Below are 24480 nucleotides of genomic sequence, written 5' to 3' on the forward strand. Positions count from 1 at the left end.
CCCAAGCCAGGAATCGAACCTGGGACCTTGGTGCTGTTTAGCACCAGTGCTAACCACTGTGTTCTTGGTCACGCCGGTGGAGCACCACAATACTCACTAGCCAGGTGAGCTGCATACTGTGTACCATGGTTCAACAGAGGGCCTGTGGTTTTGGAGGAGGCTAAGCTCAAAGACGTTTCTGTGTCATCAGAGGATGAAGAAACAGGGGTGCAGTATGAACCTCAGAGGCAACTCATGAGAAGAGGCCACAAATGTGGAGCGAGACCTATACTGGATGCCATTATTACGCAAGACATATTAATCCAGCATCTGTTCAGTGGAAGGAACCCAGAGGGACTTATGACATAACTTCCATCTAGTGCTGGATGAAGCCTGGGCCTTTTCCCACCATTTTTCACACTACAGCCAACACATGTAAATGATCTAATGGCTAGTCAGAACTGGAAACCAGTGAGATCCTGTTGACCTTTGTGAATATTGTAAATAGTGTTAATGTCAAAGGAGGTGAATACAATGATAATCCTTGTATAACATTTTTACTTATAGCATTGTATTTGTTTAACACACCACCGGGACCACAGTGACCTCAGTGATACAATGATGATTTGTAAATAGGCACTAATGCTGTGTGCTCCCCTTGTTGCTTCAGAGAGGAGGTTGAGGCAGCGTCCTCACCTCTATGGTCATACTGCTGTGAGCACTGTGATGGTTGGTCTCAATGTCCTTTTGGGGGCTACTTGTGGCAGCCCGGCCTATATTTCTACAGGGGCAACCATCATTACCAACTAACTACATCAAAATGTGGCACAGCTCCTTGAATGCCACACATGCCTGGCATTGGCAAAAGGCAGTCCCCAGGCGACAACTCATTGGTGCCCCCTTTCCGCAGTTTGTGGGGAGATGGGTGTTGGGAGGTCCCAGTAATTTGATCACCCCCTGAGTTGGCCTGGTCCCTTCCCTTGTGGATCTGCTCTGCTAATTGCTGCAATGGTCACTTGGCATCAAGGGTATGAGTGGAGGCTGGGAGAAGGGGCTCCCTTGGTGCTGTGTACCCCTCACTCAGGACTCTAGCACTTTTACAGGGCACACATACTAATTACTTATTCCGAAGTTGCGGTTCAGGCAGCAGATCAGCGTGAAGTTACCAACCCTCTCTTTACACACTCTTGCTGCACTTACAGACCGTCTGGTCGCTGCCCCGTCCCGGGCCCACCGGGCGGGAGTGGAAAACCTCCCCATTTCGTTTCAAAAGCAATCTGGCCCGAGTGGGTAAACTGATCTTTGCGAAAGCAGCATCCAGTATCTCCGCCTGTGTCTGGATGATGCGGAATAGAGGGCGGAGCTGCACCTCGTGGTCGTATCCATGGAAACGGCTCGATACACAAGTGTCACGTGAGGCTGCTCTCCAGCTCGCGGCTCACCTGGGCGGTGGAGGTAAGGTGTGTTTTTCAATGGCCTCAGGTACACTGTTTCTGCTCACACTCAGTGGAAAGATATTTACAGGGAACAGAGAGTTGAATTATAGTTTTTTTTAAAGTCCAGAAGACGGTTTTCTACTGAAGTTGCCCAGGGGTCTGAGCGCTTATTCTTCCTGATATATATTAATGAGTCCTTGGTGTGCAGGACAGTTTCAAAATTTGCAGATGACAATGAAAGTTGGAAGTATTGTGAACTGAGGGGAATAGTGATAGTTTGCAAAATAACTTAGACAGGTAGGTGGAATTGGCGGACACTCGTGGAGGAAATTCAGTTCAATGCAGGGTAGTGTGAAGTGATTTGTTTTGGTAGGCAGAACATGGAGAGACGGTACTCAAAAATGTATACAATTCTAAAGGGATGCATGCATAGGGACCTGCAAAAAAAAATCATTGAAAGTGGCAGAACAAGTTGAGAGCACGCGATTAATAAAGCACATAACATCCTGAGATTTAATAGTAGATGCATTAAATAGTAAAACAAGGAAGTTCTGTTAAACCTGTACAAAACTCTGGTTCAACCAGCACAGGAGTATGGCATCTTGTTCTGGGCACCAAGCTTTCGGAAGGAAGTGAAGGCATTGGAGAGAGTGCAGAAAAGATCCTGGAGAATGGTTCCAGGGTGAGGCACTTCAGTTCCATAGATAGACTGGCGAAGTTGGGACTGTGTTCCCTGGAGAAGAGGTTGAGGAGAGATTAGATAGAGGTATTCTATCTAATACCTCTAAAAGCACAGATTTTAGGGAACTGGCAAAATAAAGCAACGGTGATAGGAGGAAAAACTTTTTTAATGTCGTAAGTGGATCGGATCTGGAATGCACTGGCAGGATGCACAATCAAGCAATTCTAAAATAAATTATATCATTATCTGAAAAGGAAAAATGCACAGGACTACAGGATAAAAGTGGAGAAGTGACATGAGGTGAATTGCAGAACACAATGGTCAAACAGCCTAGATGATCTTATGATTATTCTCACCCTTGTTTCATCCATTGCAGTATGGTCTGGTAGTGGGTGAATATTTTGTACTTTTATTTGTGTGCAAATTTGGTCAAGTGCTGAACAAATCTTCTGAAGTAGAGAGCATTTAGAAAGGTGCTTTGTATTTAAAAGGCTCAGTAAGTTTCCATTTGATGCGTTTCAGTTGTCTCAAAAACCATTGTTGATTGGATCCCTCTGGGTTTCTGCAAATTAAAAAAAACCTCACTTTTTAAATTATGGTTTAAAAAATCTTTTTAAGGGATTCCCAAACTATCTAGGCTCAACAATTATGAATGCATGATTGTAGGGCCAGCACGGTGGCGCAGTGGTTAGCATGGCTGTGTCATGGCACCAAGGTCCCTGGTGTGATCCCGGCTCTGGTCACTGTCCGTGTGGAGTTTGCACATTCTCCCGTGTTTGCATGGGCTTCGCCCCGCAACCCAAAAGATGTGCAGGGTAAATGGATTGGTCACGCTAAATTGCCCCTTAATTGGAAAAAATTAATTGGTATTCTAAATTTAAAAAAAAAATGATTGCCTGATTGAGGTTATGGCAGAACTGTGGAAATGTACCTATTAATCACAACCTTTAGAATAAATGGGACTTTTTATTTCACTGTTCCCCAGCATACCCCTTTGAATTTGGTCCTTGGGCACATTTGGTGGAAGTCAGGTGTCCTTTGGTGGAGGTCAGGTGGCCTTTGGAATTGTTAAATCTGCATTAAAAAGTAAGTAAACCTATTCCTGTCAAACTTACTGGAACTATCAACAGATCTGCCAAAATCAACCGTCCAAACTGTCAGATGCACCTGTTATAAGACCATAAGACATAGGAGCAGAATTAGGCCACTCGACCCATCGAGTCTGCTCCGCCATTCAATCATGGCTGATATTTTTCTCATACCCATTCTCCTGCTTTCTCCCTATGAACCCTAATCCCCTTATTAATCATAAACCTATCTCTCTCTGTCTTAAAGACACTCAAGTGATTTGGCCTCCACAGCCTTCTGAGGTAAAACGTTCCACAGATTCACCACCCTCTGCCTGAAGAAATTCCTCCTCATCTCTGTTTTAAAGGATTGTCCCTTTAGTCTGAGATGGTGCCCTCACGTTCTAGTTTTTCCTACAAGTGGAAACATCCTCTCCATGTCCACTCTATCCAGGCCTCGCAGTGTCTTGTAAGTTTCAATCAGATACCCGCTCATCATTCTAAACTCCAATGATTGCAGACCCAGGGTCCTCAAACGTTCCTCATACGACAAGTTCTTAATTCTAGGGCGCATTTTTATGTACCTCCTCTGGACCCTTTCCAATGCCAGCACAACCTTCCTTAGATACGGGGCCCAAAACTGCTCACAATACTCCAAATGGGGTCTGACCAGAGCCTTATACAGCCTCAGCAATACATCCCTGCCCTCTTGGCATGAATGCTAACATTGCATTTGCCTTCTTTAATTGCCGACTGAACCTCCCCGTTAACCTTATTATAAAGTGTCAAGAGGAACTGTGAAAAGCACTTGTCAAAGGGAGCTGCAAAGGAATGTCAGAGTCTTCCAATTAAATCATTGTGTCCGTCCCCACCCCCCGACATCAAACATTTTTTTCAATGATTGATTACGATTTCACTCTGTCTTTTGATATATGTATGAGGCCTTCCATTACTGGATATGTGCTGTGTGACTGACTGCACAATTATCCATTCTCACAGTTTGATCTCTGCCATTTCACAACTTGATTGACAGCAGCTACATGTGTTTATAGACTCTTTGAATAATGACTATGAAATCTACTGCATGTGATTGGGTTTGTGCACTTGAATAAAATCTTTGTTATTGTAAAGCTCGATTTGGTTGAAGGAATATAAATGTAGCAAATAGTTTTTTTTTGATGATTAAGAGGACCAGAACATGATTGGAGGGGGCAAGCACATTTGGATTGCCACGCTGCGCCTTTTTACTTACACTGGAATGGAGCTGCACATTTCTAGCCTGACCTTCCAACGCAAGGTCGGTGAGAAATGTGCAGTGCAACTCTTCAGGAAACCTCTCAATCAAATAAAGCAGCGTCAGGGGAAGTGACTTCATGCCTTTTTAAATGCATTAGCTACCATAATATAGGCCAGTTAAAATGAGAAGCCAGGGAGAAGCTAAGTGTGTAAGCTGGCAGGATATAGGATGGGTTGGGCAATGGGCTGGCAGAGTGGTTTGGGTGAAGTCTGATGGATCAGGGGTGGTAAAAATCAAGGGGTCAGGAGGGTAGTCAGGGGTGTAAGGGTGCAGTCGGCAAGGTCCAGTGGGGGGGGGGGGGGGGGGGGATATTATGGTGTGGGGTTAGTTGGAGGTTCGGGAACCCCACTGGGATGTTGGTGGTGTCAGCACTACAGTTGGCCAGAAATTAGAAGTGGTTTTAAATTTTCCAACTTCTCCTGAATAACCATTCTGGTAAGGGAGTCCAAGACATCCAAGTCTCCAATTTAATTCAGTTGGTTCCCGGTGCAGTATAATTATCCACCGGAAGATTGAATATGCTGGGCAATTTTTGGCCAGTCATCGCATGGGACCACCTGAGGGTTGGGGACTTCTGAGGGTCCAGCGGATTATTTGGGGTATCTACTGGGTGAGACCACCCCCACCCCTGGAAGATGGAAGATCTGAGCTCTTGTGAAGTCTGCAACAGATACTTAGAACTTAATTTAATAAAACTGGAATTAATCCCATGCCTGGGCGGGATTCTCCGAGCCCCGCGCCGGGCCGGAGAATCGCTGCAACTGCACCACACCGCCCAGACGCCGCACGTGATTCTCCAAGGAGCGGAGAATCGGCGCCATTTGCACCGGCGCGTTTGGTGCGGCGCCGGTCGCGGGCCGCTGCCTGCGGCCAGGCCGCAGATTTTCCGGCCTCGATGGGCCGAGCGGTCGCGCGGAAACGGCAGAGTCCCGCTGGCACTGTTCACACCTGCTCACAGTCAGCAGGAACTCTGCGCACAGGGTCGGGGGCAGCCTGCGTGGGGCGGGGGGCCCGCGGTCGGGGCCCACCAATCGGTGGGCCAGCCTCTCCAGCCTCGGTCCTATTTTGTTACGCGGCTGGCCCCTGAACCCCCTGCCATGTTGTGTCGGGGCTGGCGTGTTGAGGAAGTACCCCACGCATGCGCGGGTGGGCGTGGCACCCAGTTGGCACTGGGAAGGGAGGCTGGAGTGACGTGAACTGCTCCAGCACCGTGGGCCAGAATCGGTAGTGCCCCCGCCCGTTTCGCGCTCACGATGGTGCAGACACTCTGCCTCCATTTCGGAGAATTCCACCCCATTGTGTCCTGAGGTCTGCTTTTGGTGGATGTTGGGTGATTTGGCATGGTAAGTATAAGGGCGAAGGGTGGTGAGTGGGGTCATGGGTTGGCATGAGTTGGCCAGACGTTGGCATGGGGCTATGAAGGGCCATGGGTGGGGTGTGAGGTTATAGGTTGGCATGGGCAATATGAGGGGCAATACATTGGTATGGAGGGTATGAGGGGCCATGGGGTATGGGAAGAGCGGCATGGGTTGGAATGGAAGAAATGAGGAGTCGCGGAGGTGGGTGTGGGCATGAGGTGCCGTGTGTTGGCATGGATGCAGCACAGGGGGTATGTGTGATGGCTTGGGGTGGGTGATGGTTGGAGGGATATTTAATTTTTTTTCTTTAGTTGTAAATTTTGGACAGTGCCAGATCCCTAAGACAGGCTATCTGCCCAGCCCAGCACCGAACACAGCAACCTCCTCTGGTCTTCTTTGATCACCTGCTTTAACTTCTAATCCAGCCTGACCCCCTAGATTGAAATCTGACGTCAGAGCAGCCATCTTTAAAGGCTAGGTTCCTGCAGCTGGGAGTTCTCCTGATTCTGTGAACCGAACTCTGGAGCGAAAATGTGGGCCTCAGTATCTTCATACTCGGTGCTGTGTTGTTTAAATCCAAACAAGCTCAAATTATTGTTTTGATGGACATATATTGTTTGATCTGTGATAAACGTTTATCACTTATTTCTGTTGCAGTGGATTTTCACAATTAATGGTTTACATCAGATGTTGAATTTGTGAAGGCAACAAGAGGATAAAATGCCCCTGCCACCATCTACTGAGGCACCTCCGTCATTCAGTTCTGAACAATCACTAAGATATGTTTTGACTCTTTTTAGCTCCATGCTATCTCAATATATCTGGCCAACAACTGCAGTATGTTAATGCTAGATGCAAATAAGGATCTGGTGTAACCAACAGACAGTTGTTAAGCAGAGTTCTTAATTTTAATGAATTTTCTATTTTTCAAAATATATAATTCGAGGATATTTTACCTTATAATGTTGAAAATGACATGTAATCCCCAGTAATGGAGCAAATTAACATAAGTACTATTGTATTTTGAATGATATATTGAATGCTTAAATAGCGTGGCAAAGTAATTTATAATAGCACTTCCTCTCCAAATGTAATCTTGTTATTATTTACAGCAGGTAACAAAATTATTTTTCATCCTGCAGAAAATGTCTTCAGCTGCAAAAACTTCAAAGCATTTAAATGCTGAGACCATCTTAAAAACAGACACTCCACGCACCCGTGAACTGAAGACTCTTCGAGCTAAGCGTTTGGCTTACTTTGTGGGCCCTAACTATAACTGCACAAATGCACCTACAACTGGTAGCAGTTTGGAAACTAATGACAAGCATGGAAGCTGTGATCACAAAATGAGACACCCACTGAAAGAAAATCTGGTAAATTCCGAGCAAAAAGATTCCTTAATGGAAAAAACACTTGATTATAATGAATCAGGTCAACATACAAGAATTCAAGATGTGCTGAAGACCTATCGTACAGATATGGAACCATTGTTGACAATTTCTAAGAGTGACAAAGAAACTGCTGGCTTGCCAAAACCAGATTATAATTTGCTGCAGAATCCAACTGTATCAGAGATCCAAAAGCTAAGGCATATCCTCAGCTGGGCTCAGGAAATCCTCAAAAACAGTGAGGAGGATATGAAAACCGGAGTGTGTCAAAAAGCTTGTACATTAAATGAGAGAGAATTGATTGTGAGCCATGTGAATTCTGACACAGAGAAGCCGGTTACTTCTAATTGTTCTTGGGATACTGATAGAATTATCTATACTGGCTCTTCCAATGACAGATGGGATGATTCTCATTACTCAGCAGATACTTGCAGATCTTCTGATAGCGGTAACTTAGTTGACTTATTAAGAAGAAGTGGGACATTAGATCAGATGGCCTCCTCAGCTACCAGCCCGAGTGAAAAGCACGAACAATATAAATTAACAGATAGTGATTACCTATGCAAGGACTACTTTTCCCCTAATCCCGTTTGGAAAAGTAGCTTCCCTGAACAAGGAAATGCATATAGAGATAATGTTTTAAATAACAACTGGAAAACTAAAGGTGGAGAAAAAAGTAAAATGCATGTGGCTCAATTGGAGTTTCCAGCAGATGAAAACTACCATTCTGCACTTGGTGATATGCGTGGGCCAAATAAAGATAAATTCTTCTGGATTCCTCTTGATGGCAGCTCAGATGAAGAAGAGTTTGCTGGAAATGGAGAAAGAAGGGAAGCATTTGTGGAGCCAACCATATCAGCCAGAACAGTAATACTTCGAAAATCCCCTGAAAAGCATTGTTATACCTCAGATCAATTAGCAAGTCCTGTTAATTTTCATAACATTACACAACACTGCATACCAACACTTTGTGATAAGGAAAAATATAATTATATATGGGAACCTCTCAAAGCAAAGGAATATTTAGCAGGTGGGTACCATAAGACTTCTGCAGAAGATTCCGAAGCTGTAGGCAAACCTGATGTTTTCCATAATCTGGACAATGCTGGATTTAGCTCCAAATCACAGATGGATTTGTCTTTTATTCCAAGCTGTGGGGCAATTGTAAGTCCAACCAAAGCAATATCAGTAAATGAAATAAAAGAAGGGATAATGTTGGCTCGTTCTTTTCGGGAAAGACCAAACAGTGAACCGTCCCCTGACGGATCTAGAAATGTAAATCTTACAAATATAAATGAAACATTGCTTTCACATTTGTCAGTATCTCCACAACGTTGTTGTGGCAAAATATTGAACAAGACAGGGACAGAAAAGCTGCTGGCTTTGGAAAATGATCCATTAAAAAAAGAAGCAAATCATAATAAGGAAAATTATACAAGCCAACAAATAATTGACTGTCAGGCACATAGTACGTTGAAGTTGTCTTCGTCGTCTTTGCTATCATTCTCCGATTCCAGCTATTCAACAAAATTCAACCCGCAAATTATTAAGGAGCAGTTTAATGAGAAAGAGAGAGGCCAAATCACAGATGAAAATATTGACTCTTTCCTCTCTGCAAGTAATCTGGTCAAATTTTGCCCAAAGTGCACAAGTGGCAACAGCTCAACTGGTAACTGGTGCATGGAATGTGGATGTGTTCTTATTGGGATAACACCACAGTTAGTTGCAGTTTCCAGTAATGTTGACAAAGTATCATTCTTGAATCCTAGCGGTCGTCCTAAACAAAAGAAGGCAGTTATGTTACCAATAAACATAATAGCTGCAGCAAAAGAAGATTCTGACAGGGTGGAATCTGACATAGTATATCCTTTGACACATCCCAAAGTTAACACTGGCGTTTCCTCGGGGACCTGTGAGCTTCAGCTAAGTACCTATGAGAAATATCTTCTATATATGGAACATTTGCAGAAAATTCGAAGCCAACAGCAAAAAAAGGAAATTCAGCCAGCTGATGTGCAATTATTAAACGACAATGCTAGTCAGACAGAAGTAGTGGATGAAAGCAAGAACTACTGTGGGAAACAGGAAGTGGAAGAAAATGACATTGCCTCATTCAAAGCATCAACATGTTTCTCTGATTATAGTAACAAAAAACAAATTGATGGTATGCAAGACTCAGATGACAGCACTATGTGTAAGCCAGACCAAGGAACTATATCTTCAGAAGAAATCTGTATTATGCCAGAAGTTTCAGCATTGCAATGTGCTCCACAGGAGAAAGATTTCCAGCAAAACAAAAATGACGAAATAGCAAAGGACATTGTGCAGAGAGTTTTTTGGAAGCAAATGTTCAGAAATCAGGAGAACCAAAGTTTAACTTTTACGGAGTGTGATAACAAAAAAATAACGGTTAAAGGTAATTATTAAATAATTAAAGGTCCATCTGTTTTATTTTTCCCTAGGCTGCGACAAACTGTGTATATAATTGCTATGCACTATTGCTTACTAAACTGGTATTTCCCTATGAAATGCAAGTTTAAAATCTCAGAATAACTGTATCCAAGAAACTACACAAGGGTTTGTGATTACCCAAAGGTATTTTGTCAAAGAACAATACACAAAAAGTGCATCTTAACATACACTAGTGTTGGCAGGACACCTCTGACTCCTGCAGTGTAGCACATACATCAGAGCTTACAAGTTCAAGGAGTTGTAGAGATTGGGCAATGCAAATGAATAGTGCAAAAGAGCTTCACTTCATGGATAATCATACAGTCCTGTATTAAGAAGAAAGTTCAGCCCCTGACCAATTGAACAAAAAGTTCTGCCACTTTGTTCTGTTATTTCACCTGTTTGCACCAATACCAGAAATGGTTATTCACCCAGTATAACTGTGTAAGTAAGGTAAGTAAATACATCCATTATCCATCGCTCACAAAAGAGAGAGACCATATTTATATTGCACCTTCTCATTTTCTCAGGATGTCCTAAAACACTTTGCAGTCAATGAAATGCTCTTGAAGTAGAGTTACTGTTGTTATACAGGAAACCATGGCAATCAAATGGTCTCACCAAATTAATGTATGATCAAATAACCTATGGTGTTGGTTTACACAGTTCAGTAATTGCTGTTAAGTGTGGGTTAGAACCAGTATTAAGATCTTTTGTGTACAGTGTTGTGATCTAAATGCCATTGGTTGGTTCAAAAGGTAGCAGTGGAAATAAAAGTCCAATTTATTAACAAATGACACAACAAAACAATTTTAATTAATTTTCTTGTGCTGCAACATCTTTAATTGGTGAGTGTTATTTTTCTACTTAAGGGTACTATAATTAGTATAAATAGAAGCTGCCCATATGACATATACAATTTTCAGTTGTGTAATGGAACAATCTATATAGGAGCCATTAGTTCAGCCTAATTTTGTGGAGACATTTATAATTTTGTTATCACCTTTATGTTGTCGAAGAGTTTTCATTCTTGGGTGCATGCAATGCTAAAAATTCTGTGCTCATTCCAGAATCCCTCCAGGTAGCATTAGAGGCTTTTAAATGCTGCATAACATCAAATATGGTTTAGAACCTTCTCTTATTGTCTAAGAGAATCCTTTGAATAGTCCATTAAAATATTTCTTAAGCATGTTAGGAGGAATCATGCAATGGTGTACGAGATACAAATTGAATCGTCTTAGTTGTAACATATTTTCTGATTTTTATCTCCTACAACAACTACCCACTGTTAAGCTTCCAAATAAATATCTGCTTCATCATCAAGATTATCTAATCCCACCTCCATAAACTGTCCAACTCGGTTCCTGATTCGGATAATCTGCTGCTCAAATTCTCATCTATGCATTTGTTACTTCAAAACTCGATTATTTCAATGTTCTCCTCACCAACCTCCCACCACCCATTCTACGTATACTCTACTGCATCTGTCTTAACTTGCACCAAGTTATATTTACCCACCGTCCCTGTACATGTTGATTTACATTGACTCCTGGTGTGACAGGATATTCTTATTCTTGTTTTCATATTTCCCCATGACCTCCTCCAGTCCTACACCCTTTGAGCTCTCTGCAATTCTCAAATTCTGGCTCCTGGTCGTCTATGACCTTAATCGCTCCATCATTTTGTCTGTGCTTTCAGCTGCCTTGGCACAAAGCCTGGGGATCATATGTTAAAGAAAGAAAGAACTTGTTTTTGTATAACACATTTCATAACCTCCGGAAATCCCAAAAGCACTTCACAGCCAATGAACTACTTTTGAAGAGCAGACAATATTCTAATGTATGAAAATGCAGCAGCCAGTACACAGTGAGGTTCAACATACAGACGCTGCGACAAGGGATTAACGGATTTCGTGCAACAATCGCCAGGCAGAGAATGTTCCCTGCCAGTCGGGGAACAATTCAGCAGTCAAGGGCCTTCAGCCTCTGATCTTCGGGTAAGTGTTCTCCAAGGCGACCTTCAAGACGTGCGACAACGCAGAATCGCCAAGCAGAAACTGATGGCCAAGTTCCGCACATATGACTATGGCCTCAACCGGGACCTTGGATTCATGTGCATTATATTCACCCCCCCACCATCTGGCCTGGGCTTGCGAAATCCTACCAACTGTCCTGGCTTGAGACAATTCACACCTCTTTACCCTGTGATTATCCTTCTCTCCTGTCGCTCCGTCTGGACCTGTCAAGACTTAATTACCTGCAAAGATTCGCATTCAAAGTATCATCTTGCATCTTTGACTTTGTCTATATATGTGGTTGTGGAACCCACCTCACCAATCACCTGATGAAAGAGCTGTGCTCTGAAAGCTAGTGATTCCAAATAAACCTGTTAGACTTTGACCTGGTGTTGTAAGACTTTTTACTGTGCCCACACCAGTCCAACACCGGCATCTCCATATCATGGCAACAAACAATAGTGAGGTTAATGACCAGATAATCTGTTTCAGTGATGCTAGGTGATAGACAATTATTGGTTAGGATACGAGGAGAGCTCTTCAACTCTTTAAATAATGCAGTGGGATTTTTTACATCCACATGACAGGGCTTTAGTGGTGCAGCACTGTGTTATAGTGCTAGCATAGATTTTGGCCTAGATTTTGGACCTGGATTTGGAATTCTTGCCTCCCCCCACATCACGTCAGCCTGGGTAGGGGCAGCAGGGTAGCATGGTGGTTAGCATAAATGCTTCACAGCTCCAGGGTCCCAGGTTCGATTCCCGGCTGGGTCACTGTCTGTGTGGAGTCTGCACGTCCTCCCCCTGTGTGCGTGGGTTTCCTCCGGGTGCTCCGGTTACCTCCCACAGTCCAAAGATGTGCGGGTTAGGTGGATTGGCCATGCTAAATTGCCCGTAGTGTCCTAATAAAAAAGTAAGGTTAAGGGGGGGGGTTGTTGGGTTACGGGTATAGGGTGGATACGTGGGTTTGAGTAGGGTGATCATGGCTCGGCACAACATTGAGGGCCGAAGGGCCTGTTCTGTGCTGTACTGTTCTATGTGATTCTTTTTTTATGTAGTGAATTCTATAATAGATATTTGGAACATTATTTGATTTTATTTCAGCATGGGCCTGAGATATGCCCATGGTGGGTGATTTAGCATGGCGAGTGTCAGGGGAAAATTGTGTGGTGGGTGAGGGTCCTGAGTTGGAACTATGTTGGCAAAGGGCTATGGGGGCCATGGGAATGGTTGGAGGGGCATAAATGGCATGGAGGGTATGATGGGCTGTTAGAGGTGGATGGGGGCATGGGCTAGCATGGGGTCATTGGGGATGAGTGGATGTGCATGGTTGGAATGAGGATTGGAGGGGGGTGCGAGGTCTAAAGGGGCTAATATTTAACAATGCAACTGAGGAGGGCCTTTTCACAAACCCAACTCAGCACTTGACAGCCCCTGTGGCCGCCTCCAATCTGCATCCAGGAGTGGCAGACCCAAATCTAGCAGGCTCCTGGAATGAAGGTCCTGCCATTTGGGACACTTGTACCCAAGGTGTGTGTGGAAAACCTGATGAAGAGATCTGGAGGAGCAATTGAAAAATATTGTACGTTGTTCTATAAGGCGATTATGCAGATGCCATGGAAAGTGAAATCGATGGGCCATATAGCCTTACTGTGTTCCAATTTCTTTGTCTGTTAAGAACATACCAGAAAAATGAAGCAGGGTAGACTATATGAACGCTTGAGCCTGCACCGATATTCATTACAGTCCGAGCTGATCATCGCCTCAACTCCACTTTCCAGCCCGCTCAGCATATCTCTTGATTTTTTGAGAGGCTAAATATCTAGTCATTTCAGCCTTAACTATATTCAATGGTGTCACATCCACAACCTCCTGGGAAGTGTCTTCCAAATATTCAAAATCCTTTGTGTTAAGGAATTTCTCCTCAACTCAGCCCTAAATGATCATCCACTTTTCCTGAGACTCTGTCCCCGTGTTCTAGATGACCCAACTTTGGAAACCACCCATCAGTGTCTACCCTGCCAAGACCCTTTGAGTATACTGAGCAAATATGCATCAAGGCAAAACAATGAAAAGTTATTATGCAATGAGATTTGTTAATTTAAAAAGATCAGTCAGGATTTTTGATTATAATATTAAAGTGGGATATTTAACTGAGAGTTAGAATTTTAAAACATAATATAAGACTATTTTATTTTTAAGATGCAGATACAAGGCCAAGAAGGAGAAAAAGTGTCCAATCAAGTTTGAATCAACACCAAAGGTGTTGGGAAAAGTCCAGCATTGCATGGTCATCTTATACATATGGAACAATAAAGTCAAGGTACAGTGTCCTTTCGCAATTGATTGGCAAGGTAGCTTGATTTTCCCCTTTATTTGATCTGTTGTCCAAGATGCATTGACATTCCACGGTAGAGTATCTCCAGTATAGGCAACTTTCACGTGCAAGTATTGCCAGGTGTCCTATCACAGATGGTATCACAACCAGCATCAATCCTGTTCTTATTAAAACTGATTAATGATGCAACAGATATCCAACAAGACCTGCTGAATTAGAGTCAGTAGTGTGAACCTTTAATGATCTATACCACCCTGGGGGATAAGGGTTCGAGGACCTAAAATTTGACAAATCAATTGGGGCGGTACTCTAGAGAACTGGTGGGCTTTGTCCATCTCCTATTTGCCTTTGGGGCGGTGTGACAGACTCCATCCCATGTCAGTGCCCCCTGGAATGAAGATCACGGGTTGGATTCTCTGCAACCCAGCGCCGGGGCGGAGAATCCAGTTTCGCACTGTAAACGGCTCCAGCACCGGTTCGGCGATTCTCCGGGACCCGAACATCGGTGTGACCGCGGAGTACGCTGCGCAGCTGGGGGCCCATTGACAGAGGCGAACCCAGCAAACCTCCGCTCCCGACCGGCCGAGTTCCTGACGGCGTGGAACTAACCACTTATTGCCGGTCGGGATACTGGCATGGCAGCTGCGGACTCGGTCCCCGGCCACCCTGGTCGGGGGCGGGGGGATCGAACACCGGGGGAGGGGGGTCTTATAGGGGGTGGGGGTTTAGATCCACGCAGTTTGATGCTTGGGCGCGCGGGCTTTTGGTGGAGGGGGGGGGGGGGGGGGGGTCTCCTTTCTGTGTGTGGCTCCACGATCCGAGTCTGTCATGGATCTCAGCACGGTCGCTGGAGGCTGCCACCGTGCGCATGCGCGGACTCCAAACCGGAAGTGCGGGAGTTCATATCCGCAGCTAAAGCTGCGAGGTTTACTCCGTGTCGCTGCTAGCCCCCTGCAGGGCATTGAATTAGGTCAACTTGTTTATCGGAATTTCTGGAGTAAAACGCCACTGTTTTTACGCCAGCATGGGGACATTGTTCCATTTTGGGAGAATCCAGCCCCACGTCGTTCAGCGGGTGTTTCTCCTGAGCCAGATGTGGCGAGCCGGGAATTTTCTCAACCTGCACTACTCTCAGTACCAAAAATCCGGGCCCTAGACTTATGTGTACAGGGCTCAATTTCAGAATTTGTGGATGACACACAACTTGGAAATATTGTGAATTGTGAGGAGGATAATGGTAAACATAAGACATAGGCTGGTGGAATGTGCAGACAAGTGGCAGATGAAATTTAATGCAGAGAAGTGTGAAGTGATTGAGTTTGGTCGGAAGGAAGAGAAGAGGTAATGAAAAAAGGAAAACATTTTAAAGCGGGTGTAGATGGAAAAGGATCTATGGGTACATGTGCTCAAAACATTGAAGGTGGCATGGCATGTTGAGTGAGCGGTTAATAAAGCATGTTGGATCCTGTGCTTTGTAAAGAGATTTGATGAAGTTGTTCAAGATTATGCAGAGTCTGGACAACCTTTACCTGTTGATAGATAGATCGAGTAGAGAGGACACCGACTTAAGTAAATGACAGAAGAAGGAATGGCGACATAAGGAAAAACATTTTAACGCAGTGAGTGATTAACATCCAGAATGCTTTGCCTGGGAGGCAGATTCAATCAAGACCTTCAGATAATTGTACAATTTTATTTTGAAGAGAAATATTTTCAGAACTAGGGGAAAATGCGGGAGAGTGGGACTAGGTGCAGAAAGCTAGTATGGGGTGGCCAAATGACCTCATTCTGTGTTGTAACCATTCTATGATTCTATGAATATCCAGACAGTTGCATTTTGTTTCTGCTGTTTTCGACGGCACTTCATGGAGGGCTTTTTGCCTTGTGCCACTGACAGCACAACTCTGGTCAAGGACATTATTTTGGCTGTGACTTTGGGTGGGCTTTCCTCTTGACTTATATACAGCAGTGTGAATATGCTTGCACTGCCTATGGAAGATTTTCAGTTGGATAATAGAATTCAAGCTACACTTGAGTTCAGAACAACTGAGTTTCTAATTGTTGCACCATCTGTCCAGTCATTTAAATGAGCATTCAACATTACCTGTGCTTTGCTCCCTTCTATGTGCAAACCTGTCCTACAAGAAAGGAAACAGAATGTCAGTGATTGCATTGCACTGTTTTGGGGTGATGTGCCTACCGTAGCTGAATTGCTGGAGATAGGTGGAATGATGGGAGCTGGGTATGAGGGCGACAGTATTAGAATATGTGTGATGGTGATGTGGAATATTTGGGTGTTCTGGGTGAATCCTTGATGCCATCGGAGTGCTGATAAGTGAGTGATGGGGGTGTGGTGCATTGAGCAATGTTAGAGGTTGGTGGGTAGGTGACATCATATGAAGCTGTTGTCATTGACGTTAATTGAATTGACAGGTGATTAGGACATTCTGAAGTCTGTCTCCATGTACCCAAATAGGTGCCAGGATGTGGCGACGAGGGGATTTTTACAGTAACCTCATTGCAGTGTTAATGTAAGCCTCCTTGTGACACTGATTAAGATTATTATTATTAATCAATGAGGCCACTAAACATCATATGGAACTGCGGCATGGTACTCCGGCCCAAACATCTTCTACATGATCCCAATCTGTTTAGCGGATATTCCTATGGAAACCTCTTCCCGTTCCTTCTGGTAATTTTCATCACTAAGGGTTCCAGCACCACATCTGTGAACCTAGGAGTCTTCTGTCTTCCTTGGTCCTCCATTTATGCAGTCAGTGTCGGTACAGAGAGAAAACAACAGTTTCCTTCCACTGAGTACAGTTGCCCTTGAAGAGAAACTGGCTGTTTGTACTGTGTGGTATCAGTGAGTGATATCTAATCACCTGCGGTGTGCTCAGCAGTCATCAGCTCAGGCCAATGCTACAATCTGAGTAAATGAGTAAACATCTCCATATTTGTGTGATGCTTGTCTCAATGGTAATGGGTGTGCTCAGCAATCGGCATCCCTGAAAACGGGCGATAAGCACAGTGGTTAGCATTGTTGCTTCATAGCGCCAGGGTACCAGGTTCGATTCCCGCTTGGGTCACTGTCTGTGCAGAATCTGCACGTTCTCCCTGTGTCTGCGTGGGTTTTCTCCCACAATTCCTGAAAGACGTGCATGTTAGATGAATTGGACATTCTGAATTCTCCCTCCATGTACCTGAACAGGCACCGGAATGTGGCATCTAGGGGCTTTTCGCGGTAACTTCGTTGCAGTGCTAATGTAAGCCTACTGGTGACGATAGATGATTAAAAATATTACCGGAATTATTTGCTCAGGCCGTGCCCCATTCCACAGCTGAATATCGGAGTCAAACCTGCCTGTGCTATCCCAGGATGACCAGATTTTACACCTGTCAGGGAGTTATCTGTCTTATGGTCAATTAAGCCCCCCCCCCCCCCACCTCGCCCCAACCTTACCACTATTAAATTACTAGTGGCGGAAGCAGGTGGCCTTTAATTGGCCACATGGACCTCAATTAAACCAAAGGCAGGTGTGCTGCACGCCATCTACTCCACTGCAGATAGAATTCCAGCAGAGTAGGGTAAGTGTGCAAAATTATGAGGAGCATGGGCAGGGTGGATAGGGAGCAGCTGTTCCTCTTAGTTGAAAGGTTAGTCACGAGGGGACACAAGTTCAAGGTGAGGGGCAGGATGGTTAGGGAGAATGTGAGGAAAACCACTTTACCTGGAGGGTGGTGACAGTCTGGACTGCACTGCCTGGGAGGGTGGTGGAGGCAGGTTGCCTCACATCGTTTAAAAAGTACCTGGATCAGCACTTGGCACATCATAATATTCAAGGCTATGGGCCAAGTGCTGGCAAATGGGATTAGGTAGATAGGTCAGGTGTTTTTCAAATGTCTGTGCAGACTCGATGGGCTGAAGGGTCTCTTCTGCACTGTATTTTCTGTGATTCTTTGAAGTACATGCATGGCACTCCCCATCTCCCCTCCATCATGCCACCAAATGTTATACACCTCGCCGCCTGTCAGCTCACATGAAACAGGCTGCAAAGTCCCAGTCTGTTTTGGCTTTTGCTTCAAAACCATCAATGAGCACCACCTGCTGGAGGAAAGTAATCTGCTCCACATATAAATTAATCCACCTCCAATCTTTTGATTTCTTTCACTCTTGTGATGAATATTGAACATGTTGGACAATTTAATTCACCCACCAGCATATTAAATTACATTCATATTGATTCAAATTGTCTTAGCTTCACCTAACATGTTCCTTGACTATTTTGTGGGTAAGGAGTTGGGGTGGAAGGAGCGATTGCTGCTCATGTAAATGCTTACTTTAGAATCAACACGCATTTCAAACCATTTGAAAATCATGATGTGTGGAAATGTAATAAGTCCTCATGTTGCAGAAAAATAAAAGGGAGAGAAGGAACCATTATAGTCAGTTGGAGTAAAATATATCCATTCGAACATGCGAATTAGGAGCAGTAGGAGGCCACACATGACTGATCCGCCATTCAATAAGGCCATGGCTGGCCTGATTGTAACCTCAACCCACATTCCTGCCAATCCCATTAACCTTTCACCCCCTTGTTAATCAAGAATCTATCTAGGTCTGCTTTAAAAAGGTTCAAAATTCTGCTTCCACTACCTTTTGAGGAAGAGAGTCTCAAAGACTCACGACCCCCTGAGAGAAGAAATGTTGCTTCATCTGTACCTTAAAATCAGCGACCCCTTATTTTTAAACAGTGACCCCTCGTTCTAGATTTTCACCACAAGAGAAAACATACTCTCCACATCACCTTGTCAAGAACCCTCAGGATCTTAAAGGTGTCAATCAAGTCAGCTCTGACTCTTCTAAATGATAATGGGCACATGCCTAACCTGTCCAATCCTACTTTAAAAGACAACCCGCGCCAATTCCAGGTATTAGTCCAGTAAACCTTCCTTAAACTGCTTTGAATGCATTTGCATCTTTCCGTAAATAAGGAAACCAATACTGTGTGCGGTCTGATCAATGCCCTGTAAAACTGAAGCATAACCTCCCTACTTTTGTAATCAGTTTCTCTCGCAATAAATGCTAACATTCTATTTGCTTTTCTAATTACTTACTGTACCTGTATACTCGCCTTTTGTGATTCATATATTAGGACACAAAGATCCCTTTGCACCTCTGAGCTCTGTAATCTCATCACTTAGACAATAAGCATTTTTATTCTTGCTGCCAAATGGAGAATTTCACATTTACCCACTTTATACTTAATTTGCTGGATCTTTGCCCACTCACTGAACCTATCTACGTCCCCTTTCAGCCTCCTTGTTTGTTCATTGAATGGTATCCCTTTCGGCTTGTGTAAAGGAGCCTGCCATCTGCAGGTGCTCGTAGGGGGACATGCATCCCGTCGATTGCCCCATCTTCATAGTTTACTTTCCTATCTATCTTTGTGTTATCAGCACATTTAAAAAGCATGCATTCAGTCCTGTTATCCAAGTCATTTATGTCAATTGTAAAAAACTGAGGCCCCAGCTCCTGTAATGCACCAATCATCACATCCTGCCGAACAGAAAAGACCCGTACAATCTGTAATGACCAAATAATAATGAAACTGTCCATTCAGTCTTTTGCTGTCATGTTTTTTTTTGATTGGAAATTGTGATGGAGAATTGCGATTTGGCGTGAAATCGGCACATGCCGTGATTTTGGCATCAGAACCTATTGTCCGCCCAAACGAGATTTTGGCACAGGCAAATGGAGAATTCTGTTACTAAATAGGGACAAAGGGAGTTCCCAAACTGACGAGCAGGTAGGGAATGATATGCCTCCCCTTGTCGAAAAGCCATCAGGGTGAAAAGATAGAGTTGCAGCTCCACGAGAGCAGTGATGCTTCAGGGTACATTGAAGAAATTAGGAGAGCGCCCATTCCTATGTGAATGGCCTCAGCTAGGTAGTCAATGATTGATTTGGGTGACAGCTTTATAGCAGATAGTTTCAAAATTGGCTCAGAAGGAGTGATGGTGATGCCTCGTTGAATTGAAAAGCCACCGGTAGGTACAATGAGAGCTGACCATCTATCACAGGTGTTCCAAGATACATGGAGCCTACTACCCAACTGACCAGCAGAGGGATTCCAGCCATATTGGATCCCATTTCCACTCAGCCTAATGTAGGACCATGAGGCAACCTGACAGGGGTTCCTATTGCATTTTAAATTATCTATAGCAACCCCTCTGGCTACAGGACTGTAGCCCTCGTAAGGATGCAGGGGGTGCCCCTTGCAGAAGGCAATCTTTCTATCATCTGTGTCCAGACAGGCTGTCCCAAGTTCAGGAGCAGATTGCCCACCTGTTGCCATGCCAAGCCAAAGCATAGAACATAGAACAGTACAGCACAGAACAGGCCCTTCGGCCCTCGATGTTCGCATCTGGCAACATCAGCGAGAACACTCCAATTATGCTAGCGCCCAGTTCTGACACTAAATCGGACTCCCCTAAAGAGGTCAAAGTCCCTTTATAACACCCCAATCTCCTATTTATCAGCCTAGCCACAATCCCTGGGTTTGAACAGTTGAACCTATAGGTTACTATGGCGGGTTGGGGGGGGGGGATTTTCCTTCTCGCCAGTGGGATCGGTCCCGCCAATGGTGAACGTCCGGCGGCAGTGGGTGGATTCAATGCAAAATCCCATGGACAACCATGGGACCAGAAAATCCTGCTCCTGGCCAATGACAGGCCACCTCCCACCACTGAGAAACATGTTGCGAGGGACGCAGACAATCACCCCTGTATATTTTTATAAAATATACATAGTACCCTCTTGGCTAGTTCTAAAACTTTAAAACTGGAGAAAGACCTTTGCAAATAGCTGAATCTATGTCTGTCTGTGACCCCTGAACAAAAGGAGCTGACAATATTGAAGAAACTTGCACCTTGTATCTCTGAAAAGACACTAAAGACACATTATGGGCTGCACAGACCAAATTTAAAGAGAGATATCTGCATTTAATAACTCAGGTTGGCCAACCAGAGTCTATCCGTCTGCTAGGGCAAAGGGTCCCACAACCTTCTATTCTATTGTTAATAGTTTAAACATTTAACTATCTTGGGGACCCAAATGAGGGATACACATCCAGGGCGGCATTCTCCACTTGGGAGACTTTGTCCTCCTCCGGAGACGAATCGCCTGTGATTTGTGCTCGAGCTGGGAGCGGGAATCCAGAGGCAATTCACTATCCCTTGCCATGCAGATTTATGAATCCCGTAATTGGGCTGCCAGCTCAAAATGAATCGCCTCCCCGCTCTCCCCACCACAGAAGTGGTGTTGAATTTCTGGATTTGCAGAGAGTGCTACTGCGCTATCTCATGAACAGCAGAGATGTACATGAACTGTCCAAACAGAGGTTGCAACAGGGGGGTAGGGGAGAAAGGCATTGTCGCACGATAGGGGGATTGAGCAGAGACTGTACAAATTGGAACTTCTGCACCACACCCTCTGCCAAGTTGGACCAGGACTCCTCCACGTTGGCTGACAGTGACAGGAGGCTGCCTGGAAGGCAATCCAATGCACCCACTATTTCAGTACACATCTCATCACTGTTCTCCTATATGCTGCCCTATGAAGATCCTCTTCTGAATGTGTTGTAGCTAAGCCTGTCTGCTACGTTGCCCTCCAGTGAATTGGCAGACCATACTTTCCCCCTGACTTGGCTGCATGCCACTTATATCTGGTTGCCTTATCACATGCTGTTCTCAACTCTCTGCTTGCCTCCAAGGAATGTGCAGTGCCAGTTACTGAGCTCGTAGTTGTGAGTGTCAGGTCAAGTGACTTTTCATTAGTGCTGTGCTGTTGCTCTCTCCCTTCCTCCTGGAAAAGCAGCAGTTCTTGAATGCCTGAAAGCAGGAAACCAGAAGAGGAAGAATGGTGTGAGGAATGGAGATTGGGGTGGAGAGCAAGTGGTTCACAGTCACACGATCAGCAGCTTGCTCATCATGCCAGATAGCATGTTGAGTGTGTCCTGGGAGTTGCGATGGGGCACTAAAAGGAACGTAACACAATCCTTAATGTTTTTAGCAATGCTGGATGCCACAGGCTCTGCTGCAGAAGGAACCATTATGTTGAGAATCATCTTGTCCATGGGGCTCAGAAGTTGTAGGTGTCCATGCTCCTTCTGATATTGCTCTTTTCTCTTCTACTGTTGTCTAAGTTTTTCTGCAACAGAGAGGGTAGTATGACAGTGATTGTGTTGTAGTGTGTCTGGCTGATGTGCCTGCCATTGGAATAGCTAGAGATAAATGCAGTAAGAAGTCTTACAACACCAGGTTAAAGTCCAAATTGTTTCAAATCACTAGCTTTCGGAGCACTTCTCCTTCCTCAAGTGAATGAAGAGGTAGGTTCTAGAAACATACATATCGACAAAGTCAAAGATGCAAGACCTTTAACCTTGTGTTGTAAGACTTCTTACTGTGCTCACCCCAGTCCAACACCGCCATCTCCACATTAGAGATAAATGGACAGCAATAGGTAGTTGTGAGGCTGGCAGCACAGGTAGGTGTGAGATGGAATGGAATGTGATGCGAGTCCTTCGTGCCAGGAAGTGCTGATGGATGAATGGTGGGCTTGTGGTGCATTGAACACTCAGAGTTTGGTGGTGTGGTGGGTCTGTGTGATGTTACTCTTAGCTTGACCACTCATATGAGTTCAGTAGACCTTTTGTGGCAATGTTGCCAAGTTCTTGCGCTTAGACTCCTTGGCCACCACCGCTCACTCCCTCCTGAGGGTCTCCTGGCCCCCATGGGTCTTTGGAGTCTATTCTCCTGTCCGCCTCCACAGAAACGTTAGTTAGTGCAGCATCACTTTAAGAGGATCACCCCGCCTTTAAGAAGAGCATGCTGGCTGCATCAAGTGCACTCAACAGAATGCTGTTCAGCTTCTGCTCAATGCAGAGGTAGTAGGCAACAAGAAGAGGAAGCCAGCAATAAGGAGGATGTGGGAGAGGGAGTGGATGGACAGGACATGGGGCCCAGGCAGGCACGGGAAGCCACTGCCAGGGCCAACACGCACGGGATGCTCTGATGGCCTCCAGTTTAACCGACTGGTTGGGAGAGGGTGGGGACAGGCCAGGGGTAAGACACTGCTCCCTTGGGGTGCGTGATGGCCCCCGGGCTACTCCATGGGACCAGGGCGTGAGTGGAGCTATCCGCTGAGGCTCCCCTGTCACCTGCCATGCCAGTCCTGGCCCACTGCCATCTCGACCAGGGGTCTGCATGCTTGCAGCCATGGAGCACAGGGAGTTGACCACCTCTGTCTTATGTTGTTCTCTGCCTTGCTCTAACCAGATGGCTTTGATGTGTAGTGTTGATCAGAGAACAATGAGTCTTGTAAACTAACAAAACTATTTATTTAACACTACAATTAGATTTGACGCTTATCCCTAAGAACTAACAGTTGATTAATCACGCATAAACTATATTCATCTAACATCTAACTCACTAACTCTCTTGCTCTCTCACTATCTTCAGTACTCCTAGCCAGCTCGTGCTTCTACCTCCTACTCCAACCTTGTGTCCCAGAAGGCTCAGCTTCATCCCTTTTTTTTAATTTTTTATAAATGTTTTTTATTCAGTTTTCATGTTTTATATTGAACAAATTACAAATTGTTAGAGAGAGAAAAAAAAACACGCAAAAATTAACATATATATTTACAGGTGAGCATCTTCGTAGTAATAACTGTGGCCTCCCCCTCTTTGCCGGCATACATATTTTACATTCCCCAACATGTTTATTGGCATTTATTTAGTTTGGTTTTGGGCCTTAGCTAGCCATCAAACCCCCGTAACGAGCCCGTAGCCCCCCCCCCCTCCCCGCCGGCTACCTTCCCCCGACTATTCTTCCTCTTGTACGTTGGCCACAAACAGGTCCCGGAACAATTGCATGAATGGCTCCCACGTTCTGTGGAAGCCGTCGTCCGACCCTCGGATGGCGAATTTGATTTTCTCCATTTGGAGAGAATCCGAGAGGTCGGACAGCCAGTCTGCAGCTCTGGGCGGTGCTGCTGACCGCCAGCCAAACAGGATTCTACGGCGGGCGATCAGGGAGGCAAAGGCAAGGGCGTCCGCCCTCCTCCCCAGGAATAGATCTGGCTGGTCTGAAACCCCGAAGACCGCCACTATCGGGCATGGCTCCACCCTCACCCCCACCACTTTGGACATAGCCTCGAAGAAGGCTGTCCAGTACTCCACAAGTCTGGGGCAAGACCAGAACATGTGGGCGTGGTTGGCCGGGCCTCTTTGGCACCGCTCACATCTGTCCTCCACCTCCGGGAAGAACCTACTCATACGGTTTCTCGTTAAGTGGGCTCTATGTACCACTTTTAGTTGCGTCAGGCTGAGCCTTGCGCACGTGGAGGTGGAGTTGACCCTATGCAGTGCTTCGCTCCAGAGTCCCCACCCTATCTCCATCCCCAGGTCG

General features: G+C 45.1%; 1 protein-coding gene across 2 annotated transcripts in view; it reads left to right on the forward strand.

The window, feature by feature from the left end:
- LOC119970373 overlaps nucleotides 1–24480 on the forward strand; it is a 149885-nt gene that overhangs the window by 12987 nt on the left and 112418 nt on the right. The window contains exons 1-3 of one of the 2 annotated variants that reach the window (XM_038804885.1): nucleotides 1338–1434; nucleotides 6962–9623; nucleotides 13874–13994. In XM_038804885.1, coding sequence (XP_038660813.1) covers nucleotides 6965–9623; nucleotides 13874–13994 — 2780 coding nt within the window. In that variant the 5' untranslated portion in view covers nucleotides 1338–1434; nucleotides 6962–6964. Of the gene's footprint in view, nucleotides 1–1337; nucleotides 1435–6961; nucleotides 9624–13873; nucleotides 13995–24480 lie in introns of those variants that run through there. The other variant, XM_038804883.1, reaches the window with a different exon arrangement.

The sequence above is a fragment of the Scyliorhinus canicula genome, chromosome 8 (assembly GCF_902713615.1).
Source record: "Scyliorhinus canicula chromosome 8, sScyCan1.1, whole genome shotgun sequence".
Lineage (NCBI taxonomy): Eukaryota > Metazoa > Chordata > Chondrichthyes > Carcharhiniformes > Scyliorhinidae > Scyliorhinus > Scyliorhinus canicula.